This window comes from Penicillium paradoxum (assembly GCF_028828445.1).
Source record: "Penicillium paradoxum strain IBT 22861 chromosome Unknown utg000002l_segment0_segment0, whole genome shotgun sequence".
In the NCBI taxonomy this organism is placed as follows: Eukaryota; Fungi; Ascomycota; class Eurotiomycetes; order Eurotiales; family Aspergillaceae; genus Penicillium; species Penicillium paradoxum.
Genome location: NW_026643180.1, coordinates 315299 through 335920, shown reverse-complemented (window position 1 = coordinate 335920; position 20622 = coordinate 315299). Strand labels below are relative to the sequence as shown.

Genomic DNA, 20622 nt, shown 5'->3' with positions numbered 1-20622 from the left:
CCTAAATATTTCTGCTTCAATTCCTCTTACAAAATGGCTGCTATCCCCGCTGACGGAACATGGTTTGACACCCTCAAGAAGTCCTTCGCTGATGTCCCCATCGGTGCGGATGAGGGCATCTCAACCACCGAGTTCCTCGAGGCCGCTGAGTCCCTGGTGACTCTCTTTGGTACGACCCGACCCGCTGCATGACTCTTCTGCAAACTAATGCAGGAACCTCCTAGATGTCCTCGGCTCCGCTGCTTTCACTCCTGTCAAGAATGATCTCCTTGGCAACATCAAGGTCCGTCCCACATGTCCCACGATCGATGTCAACACATCCTAAACCTCCATGCAGAAAGTCCGCGAGCGTCAACAGGCAGCTCCTGCTGAGTCTGAGACCCTGCAGGCCCTTGTCCTCAACGAATTGAAGACCGGCAAGCACACTGCCACCGAAGGTCTGGTCTGGCTGGTCCGGTACGTTTAGATGCCCCCACTGCGGCGGAAGAGGCCAATTGTCATGCCACCACTTCCGTTTGCCCAAAGTGGCATGAGCAACTGACTAACAATCATCTTTCCCAATAGAGGCCTCGACTTTACCGTTCAAGCCCTCCGTCACAACATCGACAACGGCTCCGCCGAGCTATCGGACTCCTTCCGTGGAGCCTACGGCAACACTCTCAAGCCCCACCACTCCTTCTTTGTCAAGCCCATCTTCAGCGCTGCCATGAGTGCTACCCCATACCGCAAGGACTTCTACCCCAAGCTGGGTCAGGATCAGGCCAAGGTTTCTGCTTCCATGGCGAAGGAGGTTGCTGCTTTGGAGAAGGTCGTCGCTATCGTGAAGGCTTTCCAGGATACCAAGGCTGCTAAGTGGTAAACAGTTTGCCCTGGAGGCAAATCCACTTAATTATACCTGTGCACAGTACAGCTTGATATGTAAATATTCGATCTAGCGTCACTCAAGCATGCGATTTTGAATTATGTAGCGAATCCACCTCTGTTCTGGCCAAGGAATATGAGAAATGCTGCATCGGGAAGAGAGATCTGAGTGTCGGAATAATCATCAGGCAATATACTAGGTAGGTACCTACATATGTGAGTAGTTAGGTACACTATCAAGCGTATCATGTCTTGGATAAAGCTCTGAGCGTTCAAATAGCGACGGTCAAAGTATAAAAAGCAAATTTCACATGGAAGACGTTCGGCAACAAGCCAGTCTACTCAAGGGACCTGCATGAAGTCACATTAATATGGGGAACCATCTAAATAGAAACTTGGACCTCCCACACGAATCACACCTTCCCCCCCCTCACTCGGGGCTATTACCTTAAAGCAGGTACACCCGAGACCAATCTCGCAAGCGGCAAAGCCAACGCACAGGAGGTCCCAGCCTTGAGCGACCCCGGCCCCGAGGCTGCTACGCCGGATTACAAATTGTTCCAGCTCCACCAATCTCCAAGGCTGTGCATCTACCACGCTCATCGGACTGTACCTGAATGGAGGGAGTATCCCGTATGGACCCAGTCTTTCATTCAACTGGACAATTTAATCAGATCAATATATGCTGCATGGCCTACGGAGTACGGAGTACTCCAGATCAGATACCGAAATTAACTTCAACGGGTCAACCTTGGAATCCCCCAAGGTTCACAGGAATAGCCGAGCCACATCCACACGATCCATGGTTGTGGGCAATAGCCTCCAGAAGTGATGTAAAAGACCCACCGAGCTGATTTGTGGGATTGCCGGGATTATATCTAATCTCAATTCGCGAAAGATACGTGGACTGGGAGTTCGAATCATCGGAGACCCATACATTAGAGCCGCTGGGGCTCTAAGAGTATAAATCCTTCCGGAGTACAAATAATGTCTATCACATAGATACAAGTTCGGCAAATCGGGGAATTGTAAGGAGTAGTCCGGACAGGAGAACTTGGGCTCTAGAATTCTCCTAGGTGCGGGTTCACCCACACAGCCAGACCATAAACTTTTCGTCAAACACGAAACGGAAAATTGCCGGGTCGCATGTGGAGAGGCCACTGAGTCATCAGGTAATTTCCGGCAGTCCACCGTCAGACGGAGAAGTCCTGCAGATCATAGTTATCTTTGCGGACCACCCGGCTGATCGCGTGCTTTACATCAATACAGACTCCAGTCGCCCCCTGAAGGGGTTCGAGAATGGTGCACATCAAATCAGATCTCCATAACGATCGATACGAATCTCCAGATGAGTTCGGACCATCCGAGATATTCTTGGAAATGTTCGCCTTTTTGCCCATTTCGCCAGATATTACCCGTACCGTTCGTGGCACCGGTATTGCCGTGGACTTCCATGCCCAGGGCTGCTAATGGCCTGGGCTGGGAAATAGGAAAGCCGAACCTGGTTTGGGATAGATAAGTGCCATCCCCAGGTCACCCCGACGCCCCTGAGAACGATTTAGCTCGAGATTTGTACGATGGTCAGAAACGGCTGCCTTTTTAAGAATAGTTCCGGCACTAGCATCACCGTACGGAGCACCGTGTCGCATCACGGTAGCCTCGAGGGCTGGGATCTCTTTTTTTTTTCCCACGCAGGACTCCACTTCTTTGGAGTTGATTCGCAGCAATCGGGGGGGAAATCGAGGAAAGATTGAAGAAGTGAGCCATGGAGAGGTCTGTGCGGAGTTCCAATCCGTACTAGTGGAAAAGAGGCTTGAGCGGTGGCACCTCCAACCCATGGAACCCTCGTATTCCAAACGTGGGCTTCCACATGGCTCAGGCTATGCTCGGATGTGGTTGCACTTTTGGCTGGCCGATACCAGGGGACTGTCCTGCCGCTAGGAGATATCGGGTAATAGTCTTTCTTCTTTGCCTTTCTGGTTCCCCCACACATGAAACCTAGAACCAGGGCACGCCTGAGAACTCAGTGTTCCCTCGTTGCAGATGGCCGCTTCTTGCCCCAGCGTAGGTTATATCCGCTGGGCTGGGCTCAATCTTTTTGGTCCTTTTTTTCCGTGCCTTTTTTCACTCTTTTATTACTGGAAAACGCAAAATAGAATACCGAGAACACCACATCAGCCCCTCCCTCTTGGCACGTTCTCGCCACTGACACCTGTGATCGTAAATGCTTGGTCTTCCGTAGTGGGTGTTCTCCTCATTGTCTTTCTTCTCCCCTAAGTTGGTTCCTTTCGTGCCCCTTGGACAGACTTGGTGAGATATAAGGAGTATACGGGTCATGAATTGGTGACCCGTACAGATATCATTCTTCGGATTATGTTGCCCCTCGATGGTCGCAGCAAAACGATCTTCATCGTCACTACTATCTTCCTGGGCATCTCATTTATTTCGGTCTGTTTACGATGTTTCGTGCGGTTACGACTCGTCAAGGCTTTTGGCTGGGATGACTCCTTTATGGTGGGCGCAATGGTATGTATACTCCATTTTACACGCAACCGAATCAACCTCTAATAAATAGACGTGCAGTTGTTGAATATCTTATTCGCTATATGCGGTATCACCGGATCATTCTATGGCCTCGGTCAAAAGATGGTTGTACTTGTGGAGAGGGGTACATTGGAAACCGCAATGTTTGTACGTTGACCTCCCCTTACAATAGCCATTGTTGGAATGAGAATCACATGCTAATTTCCCCTCAGTGGTGGTGGCTCGGTCAAACCAGCTATGTCTGGACATGCGCGCTGGCCAAGATCTCCATCGCTCTCGCACTTCTCCGCTTGACGATTGCCAAACACCATAGATTTATTATTTGGGCCGTCATTGGCATCACTTGTGGTGTCGGTATTGTGTTCTGGTTTATGCTCACGCTGCAATGCCAGCCGGTTTCGTTCTTCTGGCAACGGGTGCGCCTCGAGTTCGACGAGAACACCACCGTTTCTGGAACTTGCATGGACCTTGACCATATCATCGCTATGGCCTATGTCTACAGTGTCACCGCTACACTCTGCGATTTCACTCTGGGTATTTTGCCTGGTTTCCTGGTGTGGAACTTGCAGATGAACATAAGGACCAAGTGTGCCCTGGCGGGCATTCTAGGATTGGGATGCATGTATGTTTTCCCCTTATTGATATCCTAAGCTAGGGACTCGGTATTGACCTGTTTGGATTTAGTGCAAGCTCAGCAGTCATTGTTCGCATTCCCTTTTTGCACGACTATAGAGACGATGACTTCCTATGTGAGTCCATTTACACTTTACATCCTGTTCGGTCGAGATGGAAACGAACCAACACTAACATCACCTACCACAACAGATGCAACTGCCAACATCTCCATCTGGTCCAATGTCGAAGCAGGCCTGGGAATCGCTGCAGGCAGTCTTGTCACCCTCCGACCCCTGTTCCGCTGGTTCCGCGACCCCAGCTCTCTGGGAGGAAGCAGAAGCAAAACCAAGCGCACCGGTGGCAGCGTGCCTCTTTCGAGTTTCAACGCAGGGCCATCCGGCGCATCCGGCCCGCATTACTGGCGACCAGACTTAGACGGAGGGGATTCTCCCACCGTGATTACGACAGTCCATACGTCGAATCACACAAGCCGAACGAGTAGTCAAGAAGACCTCAATCCGAAAAATGGCGGCACATTCTTCCAAGGAGTGAATGTGCAGAAAACATTTTATGTTTCGGAAGATCAAGCGTCATAGATTTAGCTTCTGGATGCTTATGTATGCTATAATGTATGAATGACATCTAATATTTTCATTTCCTCTTTCTCTTTCTCTGGATATATATATGGCGAACTCACCTAGGGCCGGATCCCATTCCAATCGCACAAATTAATAGAATCCGAACCCCACCTCTTCTCTTCCGACCTTGTGATGAATTGTCATAGCCCTGTGTATAGCCGCACACCATACATTCTACATACCCAAGGTTTAATACTAATCTTTAAAGCCGTCGGAGGACCGATATACACTATCTTGCATACGGTAAATTTCCCACCCCTGTCTATTATATGCGTAATCTATACTCCATATGCCATGCGTGCACTGTGGTTATAAATGGGGCTGCAGGATGCGCTAGACCCGCCACCATGCAAGGCTATATGTCAGATCTGCGACACATCGAAAACCTCAAAATGGAACTGGCCTTGTTTTGGGGCCGTATATTATTTTTTGCTTATAGGGCATCAAATCGATCGTGTCTTCAACAGCCCGGCCGGGCTAGCTCAATCGGTAGAGCGTAAGACTCTTAATCTTAAGGCTGCGGGTTCGACCCCCGCGTTCGGCTATTCCTAAAAACAAACCTGAAGATTTCTTTTTTGCCTTTCTTTTTTTTTATTTCAGGTCGAATAAGAGGAATTGTGGGATTCTGTGAGTTGTGAGCATGTTTTACATGTCTTTCATGTATAGATCAGACTTGGAGTTTCTTTGGTTGCAGCCTCATATGTACCAACAATCAAAGGGCTGAATCATGTCCGGTTTTTGAAACAAGTCATGTAAACGAACAAGTGATGTGGAGATTCTAGAATTCCTATATTGTTTGCTTCAAGTTTACTTCTTTTGCGGCAATGCGTATCAAGCTGATCGCTTTTGCGACTGTCGAGTTTCTATAATCAGGCGCCCATATAGTACGGATCCGAGACATCCCCTTTTTTGGAGCTATATCGTCTCGGCTGTGTGAGTGTGTCCTGGGAGACTATGTAGGTTACTCTATGATTGTGGGAATGTCCGGTGCACCTGGCCTCTTGGCTTTACCGGTACATGGCAAAGTGATTATACAAATAATAGAGAGTATGGAGTACATCAATATTGTAGTGTCATAATACCCTAGGAACGCCACCCGCCTTCCAGCACTTCCCCAACACCGATCTTTTCTTTGTCCCCCCACAAAGCCCACAAAGCAAAGCGATATATATTAGATCGAGTGGATACATGGCTAAACAATTGCCTTGTCATCATTGAGCCTCAATCCACCGACCTCCGAGTGGCAATGTTGATTGGCCCTCTTTTCTAAAGGAACCGAAATACATATAAGCCTAAAGCGCAGCTCTATTTGCCCAAAGAATAAGATATTAGGGCCCGTGAGGATATAGCAAGTTAAACTACATCTCCTCTTTCATCAGCCTGAAATATTCCTCAATGCAGCATTGGGAAAGTTATATCTCGTATCATACCACACTCTCTGAAATGGCCCCCGTTTATTAATTTCGTCAAAAAGGCCCTAAGCGCCGCCCCCAGTCGCATTCGAACGCATCCATCTACCACGCTAGCACCACAGCCCAATGAAAGCACTGCTTTGTGCAGTTTTTGTGCAGCCTAGGCGGCCCGAGACCCCAAGGGAGTAGGAAATGAACAGTGACTCAGACCTTGGCGGGTGATTGGAGATATTTCAGAGTACTCCGTAGCTAGCGTGCACTAGCAAGGTTGTCTCCCCCTAACGACTAAGCGAAATCTCATACCGGGGTAGCTTGAGGTGTTTTAATTTTTTTACTTAAGTCGTGTGATCCGCCCAGGTATTTCCCCGTCCTTCAATTCCCCCAGCTACACCTCAACTTCCCCAGCATTCGAAACATATCAAAATGCGCGCCTCTATCATCATCGCCGCAGTCATCGGCTCGCTCGGCGCCCAAGCCAAAGACTCCAGCTCCATCTTCGGATACTTCTCCCCCTCCTGGGAAGACAGTCAATTCACCGGTGGTTGGACCAGCACCGCTGCCAGTATTGCCGGTATCGATGCCAAGGCCACCACATACCACGTTGGCTGTGTGAAAGACGCCCCCAAATCACTCTGCAACTATGCCTCCTCGTGGACAATCATCCAAGGTCCCGAGACTGTCGACTTCAAGGCCAAATATATCGCTTCCTCTTCTGGCAAGGACAACAGCTACGATTTCACTATCACGGAAACATACGCTTGCTCGTTGAAGTCGTGGACCGAGTCTGCTAGCTGCAGCATGAGCATGAGCATTGGCGGCGAGCAGAATGGTGGATCGTCTGCTTCTTCGTCCTCGACTAAGACTACTTACACTACTGCGCCTAAGTCTGATATGTACTACCAGTTGACCGTTACTGGTGGGTTGGAATCGTTGGCTACCGCTACCGCTACTGCTACTGCTGATATTGCTGCGGGGGGACCTGCGGGTTCGTTGATTACTGCTGCTCCTTTGGTTGCGGCCGCTGTGGTTGCCATGCTGTGATTATCCTGTGGCTTAACGGCGAAAAGCGCTTGTAAGCGTGATATTTGGGTTGTTGATTATAAGATACCCTGATTGGATAAATCTTTACTTCTCTCGATGCTTGATTTTTATGGAGAATGACTTGTAAGACTTCATATACGCATTTGCTATGTATAATTTCGACTCGAGGGGCTTGTATGGTATGATGCGTCCGACGAAGCGCAGTAAGAGATCAAGTCCATTCTTATACTATGTAGTAAATTGATTGTTTAATAATCAAACTAGAGGTGGATTTCAAATGTTTCTGAGTAGGTTGAGCAAGAGTGTAATGATATTGGGAGCCGAGAGAAGGAGGACTAATTATCCACAACTATACCAGTGAATTCAATGATAGACAACTGGAATAAAACATGGCAATCGATGATATACATATAGCAAGGCCATTGACTGTATATACCCGGAAAAGAACCAACGCCCAATGCTATGCACATATCATTGTAAAGCAGAGTGCTCGAACGCCAGCGAAACAATCAAGACAAGAAAAAACACAGGAAGCAAGAGGGGCCAAGTGCATGTCGCACAGACCTAATTATCCTGTGCAGAAGCTTGTGTAAAAAGCGATGACAAGATAACCTCCATAGCCAAAGATTGTGTCAAGGGCTTGGATGCACATGGCCTGTGTAAACACCCTCGAAGTCGAGACCAGCGAGCATGCCGTTGACGCGATCAATCTCACGGCTGAGGTCTTCCACGTTCATCGCGAGGCTACTCACCTCGTCAAACTTGCGTCGCCGGTTGGCATCAGCGATCATTTCGGAAACGAAGAACTTCTGTTCTTCCAACACAATCAGCCGGTCTCGAAGAGTTTTTTCTTCTGCTTCCAGGGCTGAAACGGCGCTACTAGTGTCACTGGCCACACTAGTATTGCTGCCGTTAACGGCAATGCTATTGTACTTGATGGATGAAACGGCAGACTCCGGTGGCCGAAGACTTGCCACGGAGCCATTGGCTGGAGTAGCCGGGGAGCTTGTACGGCTGGGTACTCTGTCTGATGCAGGCGTTGCGTGTTTGAGAAGCTTAGGAAGTGACTTCAGAGGTAACATATGGAGGTGGAGAAAGTTGCTGGCTTTTTGATAAATGGCCTTCTGCAGCTTTTTCTGCGTAGGAGATTGGGTCGGCATGTCACGGATACGTCGAGCTGCAATATCGTATTGCGCAAAAGAATCGATGAGCCGCTTGCGGACCTTGGATGCATCTGCAATCTGGGCGGATGACGGAGGACGCCTCGGATCCCTGTTACAATGCCGTTAGTTACCAACATGAAGATTAGAGGGAATCGACTTACTGTAACGCTGCCAGCAGCTTTTGAAATCTCGGTAGATGAAGACGAATGCCTCTTTCAAACTGAGTCAGGTTCTCATAGGCCCTGATCTCTGCTGGTTTTCGTGCCATGTCTGCTTGGAAGTCGCGTCGATCAAATAGTGTGGATTTGCATTCCTTGCACAGTCTCACGTCAACGTTGACAAGGTTATCCCCATTGGTTTTCTCAGAGCTGGCTGTTGAATTTGTCAGAAAAGATCCAAAGCCCATCAAATATCATGTTCCAACTTACAAGGAGAAATGCTCAACCCAATCTCACTCGAGCACTCCGTACTAATGTCGCCACAGACAACTCTTCCACAAGTCCTGCAGTGATGTCTGCGAAACGTATAGCCCGAAAAATCCTGCTGGCAAAATGGACACCTCGACACACTAGCATCCTCTTGCCAACTGACGATCGTTTGCTCTATCTCTTTACGTTGATCACCCTGCCACGCAAGAGACCACAATTTGGTTGCACCGGGGTGTATTTGATCCAATGGCAGATTAGCCAACAGCTGGGTAAGACGTGTTAGTCGTTTCTCGAGTCTGGAAATCTCCAAAAACTCCTTATCGACAATCTGTTTTCTTATTGACTTGAACGAATCCATTTTGTTCCTCGTCGCCCCTATTTCTTGTTAGCTGGATTCACAACTAGGAAGCTAACATTCTCACCATTATGATCATTGTACCCCTCTCTTGACTTGTAGCAGGTTTCACATACTCGAGCCCAGATTCCTCGCACCGGTTCATGATGCGCCGCCCGTGAGAGCTTCATTTGGTACATCGTATGTTCCTCACAGAATAGTTTCCCGCAACTCCGGCAGTTCACGCAGCCATTGGTGGCATTCAATCGTTTCCCACATGATGGCTCCAGACATTCATCGTAGATAGAACTCGTTTGCCAGTGGTCTTTTGTAATGAGATCTTCGGGGTCTATTACTCTCGGAGGTTCGGGGATGCCTGCATGTGGGGCTAGCGAGCGGCTGGGGGTAGGCGCGCCTTGGTTCTCGTTTGATTCGAACACATCCAGACCCTTTAACTTCTGATTCAGGACCGCCAAAGGCTGGAACTTCCGGGCCTTTTCCATTTGAATCTTAAACCAATCTTTGACTTCATCTTGCCGGATTTCTTCCAGGTTCTGGTGTATGTCGTCGAGATGTCTGCATGAATCCGTTAATTATCCGTTCAGGCGGTCAGGACGGGGAACGATGGATCGGTACCTATTTAATTGAAGCAAAGTCATCTATTGGTAGTCAGCATTGTCTCGCTTGGGCTTTCAGGGCCAAAAAGGGCATGGAATCAAGCATACCATCTCCTCGCTGCAGATCGGACAGGAGAGCTGAGCTCCCGGAGCAGCCGGCGCCGCAGATATCGAAGTATCGCCATTTTCTATAGAAATGCGTGAAGTAAGATCCTGAATGTCCGTCGAGAACTGTGATGCGGACGTCTGCGAACTCAGGGAAACGCTGCTGGCGGTCGGCGAAAGCACCCTTGGCTTCGGCTGCGGGGACGGAGCTGATGCGAGAGCGTTCGGGTTGCCTAGAACACGACCTCCACCCAGCGTCCTCCGCGACATGATCATGGGGGCATGAGAAGCTGGAGTAGAAGCTGTTTCAGCACAACATTTGTTGGCTGTACAGAATAATGCTTGGAGACAGTTGAACGGAGGGGAACTGCCAGTTATGATGCGGTGGAGTCAGCCTTGCATGTTGATCGCCTGAGGCACATTTGCCAAGACAATCGCATATTAAGCAGATTGGGGCTGATAGAGAGATATTGTGTTGGGGAAGTAGTGTATTTATGCTCATTGATCTCATTCGGGGCATGAGCTTGAATGTGAAACCAATTAGTTACTACTGTTCCCATGTCTAAGACAAGAGCATCCTGAATTGTCCAGTTCGACCTACTATATATCACGGTACGGAGTCGTATACCTTGCCATACGAAAGAACAAAGAAAAGTTGAGATATATGGTCAATTTGATACCATTTATTATATACATTCTGTCTGATCTGAGTTGACCCCTACCTTTGTGATTTCACAACCAAATCAGATAAGTCGTGCGAAGCAAAAGCACAAAACAAGTGCAAGCAAACGCACAGATTAAACACGCCGTGCAAGCAAATGCACAGAGCTATATAGTCGCTAAAACAACAGACAGCAAACATGAACGTCAGATTTTTTTGAAACGTGTTGAACGTTTTTCAAGGCTTTGAATCTTTTTTTTTTGTGGCCATCGAACCACATTTTGCCATTTTCATGCTTTTTTTTGCGTTTGCGTTTCCAGTGATCTATACAGGTGTCGTGGTCTCATGCCGATTTATATACAAGCCTGGGTCCAGAACCCAACGCAAATCCTCCCAATTTCCAGGCTTTTTCGCTAGCGCTCGTAGTCGCGGTGGTAGCTGGTACCAGTATTGGGATTGTCGTATTCTCGGTGGACGCGAGTGGACCCGTCATCATATCGGTCAACGTCGCGGTGCCGATAGGTGCCGCTCTGGTCGACTCGCTCGCGGTGGTGTCGCCGCCCAGTAGGGGTGCGGTAATCGAGGTGTTGGTCGTAAGCACCGCTTTGGGGATCGTAAGATGTGGTGCCATAGCCCGAGTCGTAAGTGGAATCGTATGTTGTCGCAGCCGCATCGGTGCCGTAGCCCACTGCGCCATAGTCGGTTGCACCTACGGTGCTGTAGCCAGAAGGATTATATCTCGATCCTACTGTATCGTAGGCTGAGCCGGTGGTGTCGTAGGTATCGTAGGCCGTAGACCACTGATTTGACATTTTGATGTGTTCAGCGAAAAGCTGTTGGCGAAAAAGTATTCAAGGTAAACTTGTTATGTATTCTTTGAGTTGTTTGAAGATGTTAAGCACCGGGTCAGTTCGAATTCTTATATTTTTAACGTGGCGTCGAAGATCGCTATGATGATTCTGTCCTGACATCACTCATTAAGAATTCGCCAAGTGAGGCAATTCGACTGAATAGGACGAACCCTCAAGCCGAACCGGCTTATTTTTGGAAATACTTCTGATTGATCAAAAATTTCTGGGGCTTTGGTTCCAGAACGTTGCCTCAGAAGGCGGATGATGTTGCTTCATCTTTCTAAAGCATAGAGGTATAAATATCGACGAATGACCACTGGTTTCATGAAATCATAAGTACCAGTATCATTGAGATTCCGAAAGTTTCTAGAATAATGGCATGGACTTAGAATATCTCAGCCATGAACAGATTAGCCCAGACCATCCCCAGTGGGACTTGCGGGCTGCGACTCAGATTATGTCGTGCCTGGAATGAACAGACTTATTGGTCAGATTGAGACGCCAGCCTAATATAGAGCAACAAAGCTACTCGTCCTAGGTAGTTGATGAACTTGATTACTGGCATGGAGAAAATGCAGTAGGCGAGTCGATTGAAGAATAGCCATTAGGCACATTAAAGCGCTTTGAATTATACTACGTTTTACAATCCTCGCGTCGGTCCCACGAAGAATATCGACCCGTTTCCTACCTAGCCACAATGGCATTTAGCTATCCCGACCGAGAGGCGTCAATGAGTCCGACAGGAACTCAGTGGCGTTCATCAAGTCTGTGCTTCCATAGACAACTCGTCGGCGCTGTCCAGGTGCAGCGCGTTGAGCTGGCGCGCCTTCAGCACCCTGCTGGCCGTTTGTTCGGCGAACCCATTCCTGTAAGTTGCCATACTCATCCATGCTTCCACCGCCAACTGTAAAGACAATGGCCTCGCTGAAGGCCTGGCGACGTTGTCCGAAGCTGGCACCAGTGCCAGGGCCCACGCTACCCATACCACCAGGCACCTGTGGATTCCGCGATGCGGACGCCGGGGGCATGGCGCCACGTGCATTGGCACTTCTCGGGTCGAAGTATAGGTAATTCTCAGTCTTTGCAATAGCAGAGCTTGAAGCCGCAGTCGGGTCCATGATTGACTCCGTGATCTTGGTCACAGTAAGATCCTTATTCGTTGGTAGGAAGTTCTTCACGCCTGAGATAAGCGAGTCGAAATTGGCACCAAGGGCACCCGAAGTAATGCGATCCGTCAGGCGATTCGAAAGTGAGGAGAAGCCGCGGAATATATCAGAGGATTGTTGCTCTGGAGCGGCTGTGGTCATCATGGTCATACGAGTGATTTCGCGCACCTGGCGAACGTAGGCAAGAGGGGAAATATCGGGGACGCCGGCTTGGGCCAAGGCCTCTTCGAATTGAGTCATCTCTGTCCGGCTAAGTTCAATTTCAGTGCTGAGGAACCAGATCACAAACAAGCGCAGCTTGTCTAATGGTTCATTTCCTTTAGAAGGATCATTGATTAATTCCAAGATCTGTGATTTTGATTGTTTGGTGATGGTCTCCTCTAGCTCGAAGAAATTATCCAACTGCCGATCCTTGATCCCCTTGAGCAGTGCGGTCGCGATGTTCATGTGCATGTCAAGAACTGCCTTGCGTTCTCGCAGCTCAGGGAGGAGCGTGATAGCGGCTTTGAGGTGTTGCGCGGACGCGCTGGTATCATTCTGAAGATCTTCGATCGAGGAGGCACCCGTCTTCTTGGTAATTTCATTTGCATCCTCCTTGTACCGTGTAAGCTCAGCATCGATATCCTCCGCCACTTGGGGGAACGGGGCACCGGCATTGCGTTGCCAGAAGAAGTCGGTACTGTTCAAGTCGTATGTTTTTTTAGAGCTCTTCGCCGAATCTGCATCACCTGCACCGGCATCTAAAGTGATTCGGTTTAAGCGCATCTCAAGAACATCCTGGACTAGAGATTGGTACGTCCACGAGTGGGAGAGCATTGGGACTAGATCGACATTTCGATCCATAATGATCAGCACCGGCCGCGCAGACGGCACTCCCGGCAGAGCGCCTTGATTGCCTGAAAAGAGATTGTCTTTGGAATTGAGGATGTGATCTCGCAGTTTGCGGTCTAGCTTTGTTGCTATCAACTCTGCCGCACCACCTTTGGGGCACCGTATAATTGGAATAGTACCTGTCCAGTCAGTCAAGTCTTCGGCCAAAGATCCCGAGTAGAATATATTTACCCATTGTTACGCTCACACTGAATAGCCCGCTCACAACTTTGTCAACAATCGCATCTAAATCTTCATCAGTCGTCTTTGGGCTGTTGATCTTGTAGTATGCATCGTTTCCAAGCCCCAAGCTGAACAGGTCGGGCTCTGCCACAACAAAGTTGAGATATTGATCGAAAACCTGTGCAACATGTTCGGATGCACCTGATGTTACTATTTGAGAAGCGAAATCCTCAAGGAGTGGCCGAGGGACGGAAGATAGGAAATTCACATGGGCTGGGGAGTAGAGCCCACGGGAAAGGTCGCGAGTGATTGCTTGAATATTATCGGGAGTCGGTTCCACGAGATAAACAACCGGGACATCTGGAATAGGGTATCTTTGTGAATTGAGGTTTCTGGGGGTGGCTATTCGTTAGCAATGGGACCAGTTTAGGGGAAGGCGGGGACCGTACAGATGAATGGTTATGCCCCATGCTCGAAGATCGTTGACCCTCAGCACACTGCTAATGACATCCCGGCCCATTTTATCGAAGACCAGGACCTTCCAGATCGGGTCACCATCTTCATTCAAGATCGGAGTGGAGTGCGAGATAAGACCGCCGGACCCGGACTGGTCAATGGCATTATCTTCGGCAGGTTGTGGATCATGATTCAAGTTCAATAGCTTTTGGATTGATGCTAGAAGCCAGCGATCAGTAAGGTCAATCTATCTCAGGGAATCCAGCTTGCGTCACTTACCGACCTGTCGGTCCCGGAGAGACATTGGTTGCGCCATGTGCAATAGATGGCAGCGCTGTGTGAGATTGAAGCGATGCTCGGTTATCAACCAACCCTTGGCAACATATGAAGCTGCGTAGGAGTGAGTTGAAAAATGCGCCAAACTCTCGGTGTGATGAATGGGTGTACTTGGTACTGTTGACACCGGGGTCTCTTGCTATCGCTCCACCTGGCATCCCGCCCGCCCTGAGATGCGCTGACATAAGTGTGCAAACACTACAAACACAGAAGATCACATGGAACTGGATTCTGCCGCGATACACAGGGGTGTAATTTTATCTATCACCAGCCAATCAAATCATTCCATTACATAGATTACCCTCAATTGCTGTATGCCATAGTATCATCGGCTAACCGCCTTGCCAGCAGCTTTTGTCCCTTTTGCTCTCTTCTTCGACCCAAGTCATCGACTCTAACCATCCCTCAACACCTTTCCCCAATCCCTTCTTTTTTTCGTAAAGCGAATGGCTGTGACGCTAGAGTGGTCCTTCGTATGAGAGCCTTTCCCTTTACTGATTCCGCAAGGACTTTCTTCTGGGACAAAACTTAAGAACGAAAAAGGAGAGCGAAAAGCTTTGCTGGGACAACAGGAACGGTCCAAGAAGACAGAAGGGAGGATACAAAGTCAAGGACACAAGGAGAGACCCTGGAGCTGAAAATCTGGGCCATCTTACTATACTTCTACGTTGGATTCGCAACTGCGGAGCCTTCGTCATTAAGCTGCAAGGCCAAGGGCGACGCCATCACTCGCGTCACTCAGTACTGGGGAACAAGATTGATGCCTGAGGCACACAATCCTTTTAATCCAACTTGGAGCCGAAGCTAAAAACCGTCTTTTGCTTTTTCTTTGCTAAGGTACGACAGTACTCATACTGCAACTCTTGAAGTCCATGCTAGGCGTATCACCCATTTGAATTGTCTAATCCTTATCAATTATTCAGGCCGAAGCTCTACAGGCCCCTGTTCTGCCGCTCCGGTGACCCAGTCAACCAATCATCTCTCTCCTCACCGGAAAAATTATTGATCCCGCCGAGCTGAGCCCCACTTTTCTGTCACAAAGCCAGAAGGCGGTGAGAAACTGCCTAGATCCACCGGACGCACGTGATTACGTTGAATCTAAAGTAGCTAAGACTAAGAGGTGACTGAGGCGGTCATCATGGAGCAATCAGCTCAAAACCCCATGCAGGGTTTACCCCATGGGAACACCGCACTGCCTGCAGAATACTGGAGCACTCTTGATGCCGCCTATCCCGATCCTGAACAACACCTTCAGCATTCATCCCAACCTCAACCTCAACATCAACCTCAACAACAACACGATTCTGCATCTCAGCCAACACCCCTTGGTATTGGATGGGACCATCCTGTTTTTCAACAGCAACAAAGAGAGCTTGCACCGCGACCGGAACCAAACCATGGCATCTACTCGTCAATTCATCAGCCTTGGCAGCAAACAAACCCTCTGCAACAGCCACCGCAACGAGGGTATGGAGCTTCGCCCCAGTTTCAGATTCACCCGCAAGCTCCTCAATATCAACCAAGACAGATGCAATTTGACTCTCGCTCTTTAAGTGCATCCGATACCTCGCCATTCCCATCGTTTTCCTACCAGGCAAATTACTTCCATCCACAACACCAACACATGCCGGTTCCAGAGACTTTCCCCGAAGCCCCCACGCAACAAGGCTTGCAGCAACGGACCCAGCAACAACCGCAGGCTTCAATCTCTCCGTACCCTCTACCTCAAGGCTATTCTGCAGAAATGCTGGTAAGTCGCCCCTTCATGCTTCCCAAAGTAACCGTGATTCTAATTCTAGACAGCAAAACACGATCGATTTGACCAATGACTATCCTGATTCAGATCCCAGTGTCACGATCAACCCCCAGTTCTTAAACTCCACACCGCAGACTTTCAACCCACAGCAATCTTCCTTGGCAAACACCTTTATCCAGGGAATTCCTTCAGACTTCCAAAGACCAGGCACTGAACAGTAGGTTTCCACCCTGTTTCATTCTTTTGAAACGCAATGTCTCATTTTTTGCCTACAAAGAACTAGGCTATTCAATTACTACCAGCATGACCTCTCAGTACAACCACAAGCAACACCAACTGGCCATCGAACATTATCATCTACAGGTATGTTGAGGACATATAAAAGCAGTATTATTGCAATCTCACTAACTTCCGCTAGGTCTAATGATCCCGCAAGTTGTGATACAGACTCAAAAAGTTGCCCCTAAAAAGCAACAAATGAAGAAGATCGGCCCGAAGAAAACTACATCCAAATCAGAAAGTGAAAGTTCGGACGAATCTGATCTTGAAATTGAAGTGCCTGACGAACCGTCTCCTATCCCTCCGACCCGTCCGACTGAACCTGAGGCTGCGGCTCACTATGATACTCTGCAAGCTGTTTGGTCACCAAGAAATAAATGGCCTGGTCCTGAGAAGGTAAAGAATGCAATGGTAGCTTACAAAGATGTTGTCAAGGCATTGAGAGATGCCTGGAAGGAGCAAGTTCAAGCGATGAAACTGGCCGAAAATGAGGGCGACAGCAACAAGGAGGCAAAGCTCAAAGAGAAAGTCATCTTACAACGTCGCACCATGGACAAAATTGCGACCACAACTTTGGAAATGGGCCATCCCAATATCGTTGAGAAGTATGTTCCCCCTCCCCAGCCCTATAGTCCCCCCCCTTTGCCATATGGCGATGATGGCGATACAAAGCCTGAAGCTATGGAGAACACGTATAAATATTCTTGGAAGCATTGGTAATGCAGCGTTGCCACGGCTATAATAAAGAGCTACTGCTCTGTCTGCCGGTGACAAAGCTTGATTATATACGCGTGCTGGACACATTTACAAGAATTCCCATGAACCCAATGGAGCAAAAGAGTCCCTATCATAATGATTCCCAGATATGCCTTAGGAAGCTATCTCTGAAACTTACTGAAAGGGAAAACAATTCTGTCTAGAAATTGCCTCAAACATGCACCTTTGGTCTGTGGGAACACACTTGAACCTACTTCGTTTCGATATAATTGTTTTGCTCAAATGACTAATTGTTAATTTCTGTAGGCTGGGAGAGCATCCTATGGTTGTGGCAGCCCTATATTCTTTCTTGGTCGACCGTTTCCAGGCTGCTGATTTCGCCGGCACACTGACAATTAATCTGCTGAAGGTAAGTTTCTTGTTTGTTCTCCTTTGTGTTGGAAGAAGTACACTAACAAAGGATAAGCTGTTCTCGCATTTCTCGACATTGACAGAGGATATGATGCAAAAGACCAATCTTTCCAAGTTGCTGCCTAAGTTTCTCAAAAAAGGTGGACAGCAGGTCAAGGATCTTACCCAGAAGATTCTAGACAATGCCGCAGCCTCTACGAAGCGCAAGCAGGAGAATGAAAAGTCGGTCAAAGAAGAGCCTCTTGTAAAGGGTCCTTCAGCAACTCAGCCCAAGGGAGATGCTGGATTGAAGCGACCCCGTGAGGTAGAGGGTAATCTTCAACATGGGACCAAACGAATGGCGGTCACCACTGCCTTAAAGGATACGAGTAAAGTTGTACCTACAGGCAATGGGCCGGCGAAAGGAGCCCAGGCTACTAAGCCCTCTGGTGCTGCAGCCCTGCGCCCCAAGGCTACCATCGTGGCCCCCAAGCCAACAAGTCTCTTTGGAACTCTAAGCTCAGCGTCAAAGAGACCCGGAACCACAAATGCGGATAGAGCTGCCGCTGCCGCTGCCGCAAAGCCTAAGTATGTACTTCTCAAGAGAGTTTTTCCAATTATTCGTATTGACCCCTTGAACAGTGCTGCCCCAGAAAAGGAGAAGACACCAGCTCCGAAACCAACCTTTTCTTTTGGTGATCTCATGGCCGACTTGAACAAACCGAAGCAAGCCCCAAGCCCTAAGCCTACCGAAGATCAGCCACCTGAGACGGAAATGGAACGCAAAAAGCGATTACGCAAAGAAGAACGCCGTAAACTTCGTGTGACCTGGAAGGCAGATGATGCTCTTACCGAAATTCGACTGTTCACCCATGATCCCGATGAAGAATTGGGTCCTGGCGATGGGTCATTGCGTGGACTAGGAGACGTTAAAGGTGAAGGTAGTGTCCTCAAGCTTCACAAAGATTTGGACGAACTGGAAGAAGAAGATCTCGGTGTTATCCGCGAGACTGTATTCCAAGATGATTACACTATCTCAAGTAAGTTATTCGCCCATCTTAATCTGAATACCAATTGACAATCATAGTGATCGATTTCGGATTCGACGAACCGAAACACGGCAGTTTCGTCAAACGCGGTGGTCCTCAGCTGCCAACGAGTCCCGAACGGGAGGCCCAAGAACATCGGGAATCCACTACCCTTATGGTCTTCTATACTTCTCCTGCCGACATGCCTGACACACCCAAAGAGCCACCCACCCCTGATCCCGATGAGGTTGTTACCGACATCGTGCCTTTCGGAGAGTTGCCTGACAGCGTTAAGGTAAGTTATACTTCTGTAGTGTCAATACGCAGGACTAACAAGGATAACGCAGGCTCGTCAAGAACGATACTACTCCTACATCAACCCTAAGCCTGCCGCTCCCCAACAGACGCAGCAACCTACTCCCGGGGACAGTGGGTTCGACATCTCCAATCTGCTTAAGATCATCCAGGGTGTACCTGGACAGGCGCAGGCAGTCCCACCGCCGCAATCGACGCAACCCGCGGCAATGCCTGATCTCGAGAGGACGATCAACATGTTCCGTCAACAACCTCAGTCCCAGGCTCCCCCGCCTCCTCCGATCCCTACATCCCAGCCTCAAGGAATTGACTTCAATGCGATCTTGAACGTCATGAAGCACATGCAGACGCCGCCTGCTTTCCCCCAGCAATCGCAATCCCCAATGCCACCCAACCTAGGCGCCATGTTCGCGCCATTCGGTGCACACAATCCGCTTGTCGGTGCGCCGTTCCAGCAGCAAGGCTACGATTATGAAGACGCAGAGCGCAAACGAGGCCGCGATGGCGCTTATTATGACGACAACCCTAATTCTGAATGGAGCCGTTCCAAACGGACCAGAGTCGGCGCCAATGACCCCAAGCCTGTAAGTACACTGGCGAGTCTCGCATTCTATAATCCGCAGTTTAGCTAACTTTCTCGAAACAGTACAAGGTGGGACTTGTCGCCTGCAGATTCTGGGCTGAAGGCAAATGTCGCAAAGGCGACAACTGCACTTTCCGTCATGACCCTCTTTAAAGCCCAACCCAGACAATTCCTTTCCGACTAATACCCATAAACTGCCTTTCCTTGCAGTGGTATATCCCTTTCTTTTGCCTGTTCATCTATGCATTAATATCTTGATCCACGGTCTCTCTTCTTCCTTTATCTCACATCGGGTTATGGATCTGCATTTTACAGCTAGAAATCCTCTGGTTGGCGTTTATCGCATGGGCGCGTATGATGGTCTAGGAGATCAGCACATATTGGTTCATTCTTTTCTACAATCTCCTTGCATGCTCCCACGAGCATAGGCGTTTTCTTTGTTTTATTTCTACCGCCCAGCTTTTGTTTCTCGCTTTGCGAATTCATTTGGCGAGAGGTTTGCATATCTGGGGCGATGGATTTCATGGCGCATGGATCGAGGCAGAGTGCTGAAAATGTACAATTAGGATATCTTTTTTTTTTTTTTTTCCCAAAGCCAAGAATCAATCTTCAGTGCACTATTCCTCATCTCTGATAGTGGTGGCAGGCCAATGATAGAGGCCCATCAAACCCGCCAATATAGCAGTAGATGAAGCGCCGTGAAAGTAACGGGACCTATAAGCATGAAATCATCCCATTCCCTCCGAGCGGCCTGTACCTTTCCGGATTTTCTCCTCGCCCATTCGGATGAAGATCTAGTACATCTAGGGCACCAGGAGTTCCTGGGGGAAATTGATCGTTTGCAGCACGCATACTCCATCCGAGGTAGTCCCCTGGACCCAGGACGCTATCCTCCTGCTTAGTACCATCGCTAGCCCGGCTTCCAGACTAAAATGGAGATAGAGTCTTCCCAGCAATTCAACTCGGTGCGACGTTCAATTTTGGTCAACTGGCGTAGGCGGGAATTGACCCGGCTTGCCTGTCCGGTCTACTTCGCATGAAGGGCTACGACTGTCCGCAGTGAGTCTGTGTTGAGAGATCAGATGACCATGACTCCCAGTGTCTCCAGCACTGCATCTTTCCTTCTTCTTTTCCCCATCATCCACCATCTCGCAGCAGTAGTCAAACAATACCTTACTATATTGCTATTCTCTCCTTCTCTTCCTCGGGTATGACTTGATATTGATTCGATCGAGAGAATTCCCCTACACCTGATCACACCGAGAAACAGGAA

At 48.8% G+C, this 20622-nt stretch overlaps 7 protein-coding genes across 7 annotated transcripts; 4 read left to right on the top strand and 3 right to left on the bottom strand.

The window, feature by feature from the left end:
• Positions 1-33: 33 nt before the first annotated feature.
• N7457_000125 (GLTP domain-containing protein) lies at positions 34-859 on the top strand (the record flags this gene model as incomplete). Its single annotated transcript, XM_057171193.1, has 4 exons — positions 34-169; positions 225-283; positions 338-456; positions 565-859. 4 exons carry the CDS (start codon positions 34-36, stop codon positions 857-859), a joined length of 609 nt encoding a protein of 202 aa, XP_057035096.1.
• Positions 860-3234: 2375 nt separating this feature from the next.
• On the top strand, positions 3235-4616 carry N7457_000124 (uncharacterized protein; the record flags this gene model as incomplete). The annotated part of the gene is made up of 5 exons (XM_057171192.1): positions 3235-3387; positions 3445-3552; positions 3618-4027; positions 4090-4154; positions 4231-4616. The coding sequence occupies 5 exons, from the start codon at positions 3235-3237 to the stop codon at positions 4614-4616; spliced, it is 1122 nt and encodes a 373-aa protein (XP_057035095.1).
• A 1877-nt stretch (positions 4617-6493) lies between these two features.
• On the top strand, positions 6494-7111 carry N7457_000123 (uncharacterized protein; the record flags this gene model as incomplete). Its single annotated transcript, XM_057171191.1, has 1 exon — positions 6494-7111. One exon carries the CDS (start codon positions 6494-6496, stop codon positions 7109-7111), a length of 618 nt encoding a protein of 205 aa, XP_057035094.1.
• Positions 7112-7743: 632 nt separating this feature from the next.
• On the bottom strand, positions 7744-10046 carry N7457_000122 (uncharacterized protein; the record flags this gene model as incomplete). Its single annotated transcript, XM_057171190.1, has 6 exons — positions 7744-8383; positions 8436-8646; positions 8703-9077; positions 9125-9612; positions 9673-9695; positions 9762-10046. Coding segments are annotated over 6 exons (2022 nt in total), but the record flags the coding sequence as incomplete, so codon positions are not given.
• Positions 10047-10832: 786 nt separating this feature from the next.
• N7457_000121 (uncharacterized protein) lies at positions 10833-11231 on the bottom strand (the record flags this gene model as incomplete). The annotated part of the gene is made up of 1 exon (XM_057171189.1): positions 10833-11231. The coding sequence occupies one exon, from the start codon at positions 11229-11231 to the stop codon at positions 10833-10835; it is 399 nt and encodes a 132-aa protein (XP_057035092.1).
• Positions 11232-11974: 743 nt separating this feature from the next.
• On the bottom strand, positions 11975-14261 carry sly1 (syntaxin-binding protein; the record flags this gene model as incomplete). The annotated part of the gene is made up of 4 exons (XM_057171188.1): positions 11975-13446; positions 13499-13881; positions 13939-14164; positions 14225-14261. 4 exons carry the CDS (start codon positions 14259-14261, stop codon positions 11975-11977), a joined length of 2118 nt encoding a protein of 705 aa, XP_057035091.1.
• A 1158-nt stretch (positions 14262-15419) lies between these two features.
• On the top strand, positions 15420-19502 carry N7457_000119 (uncharacterized protein; the record flags this gene model as incomplete). The annotated part of the gene is made up of 10 exons (XM_057171187.1): positions 15420-16031; positions 16085-16254; positions 16321-16400; positions 16456-17008; positions 17340-17442; positions 17500-18011; positions 18066-18463; positions 18511-18746; positions 18799-19350; positions 19413-19502. The coding sequence occupies 10 exons, from the start codon at positions 15420-15422 to the stop codon at positions 19500-19502; spliced, it is 3306 nt and encodes a 1101-aa protein (XP_057035090.1).
• Positions 19503-20622: the final 1120 nt, after the last annotated feature.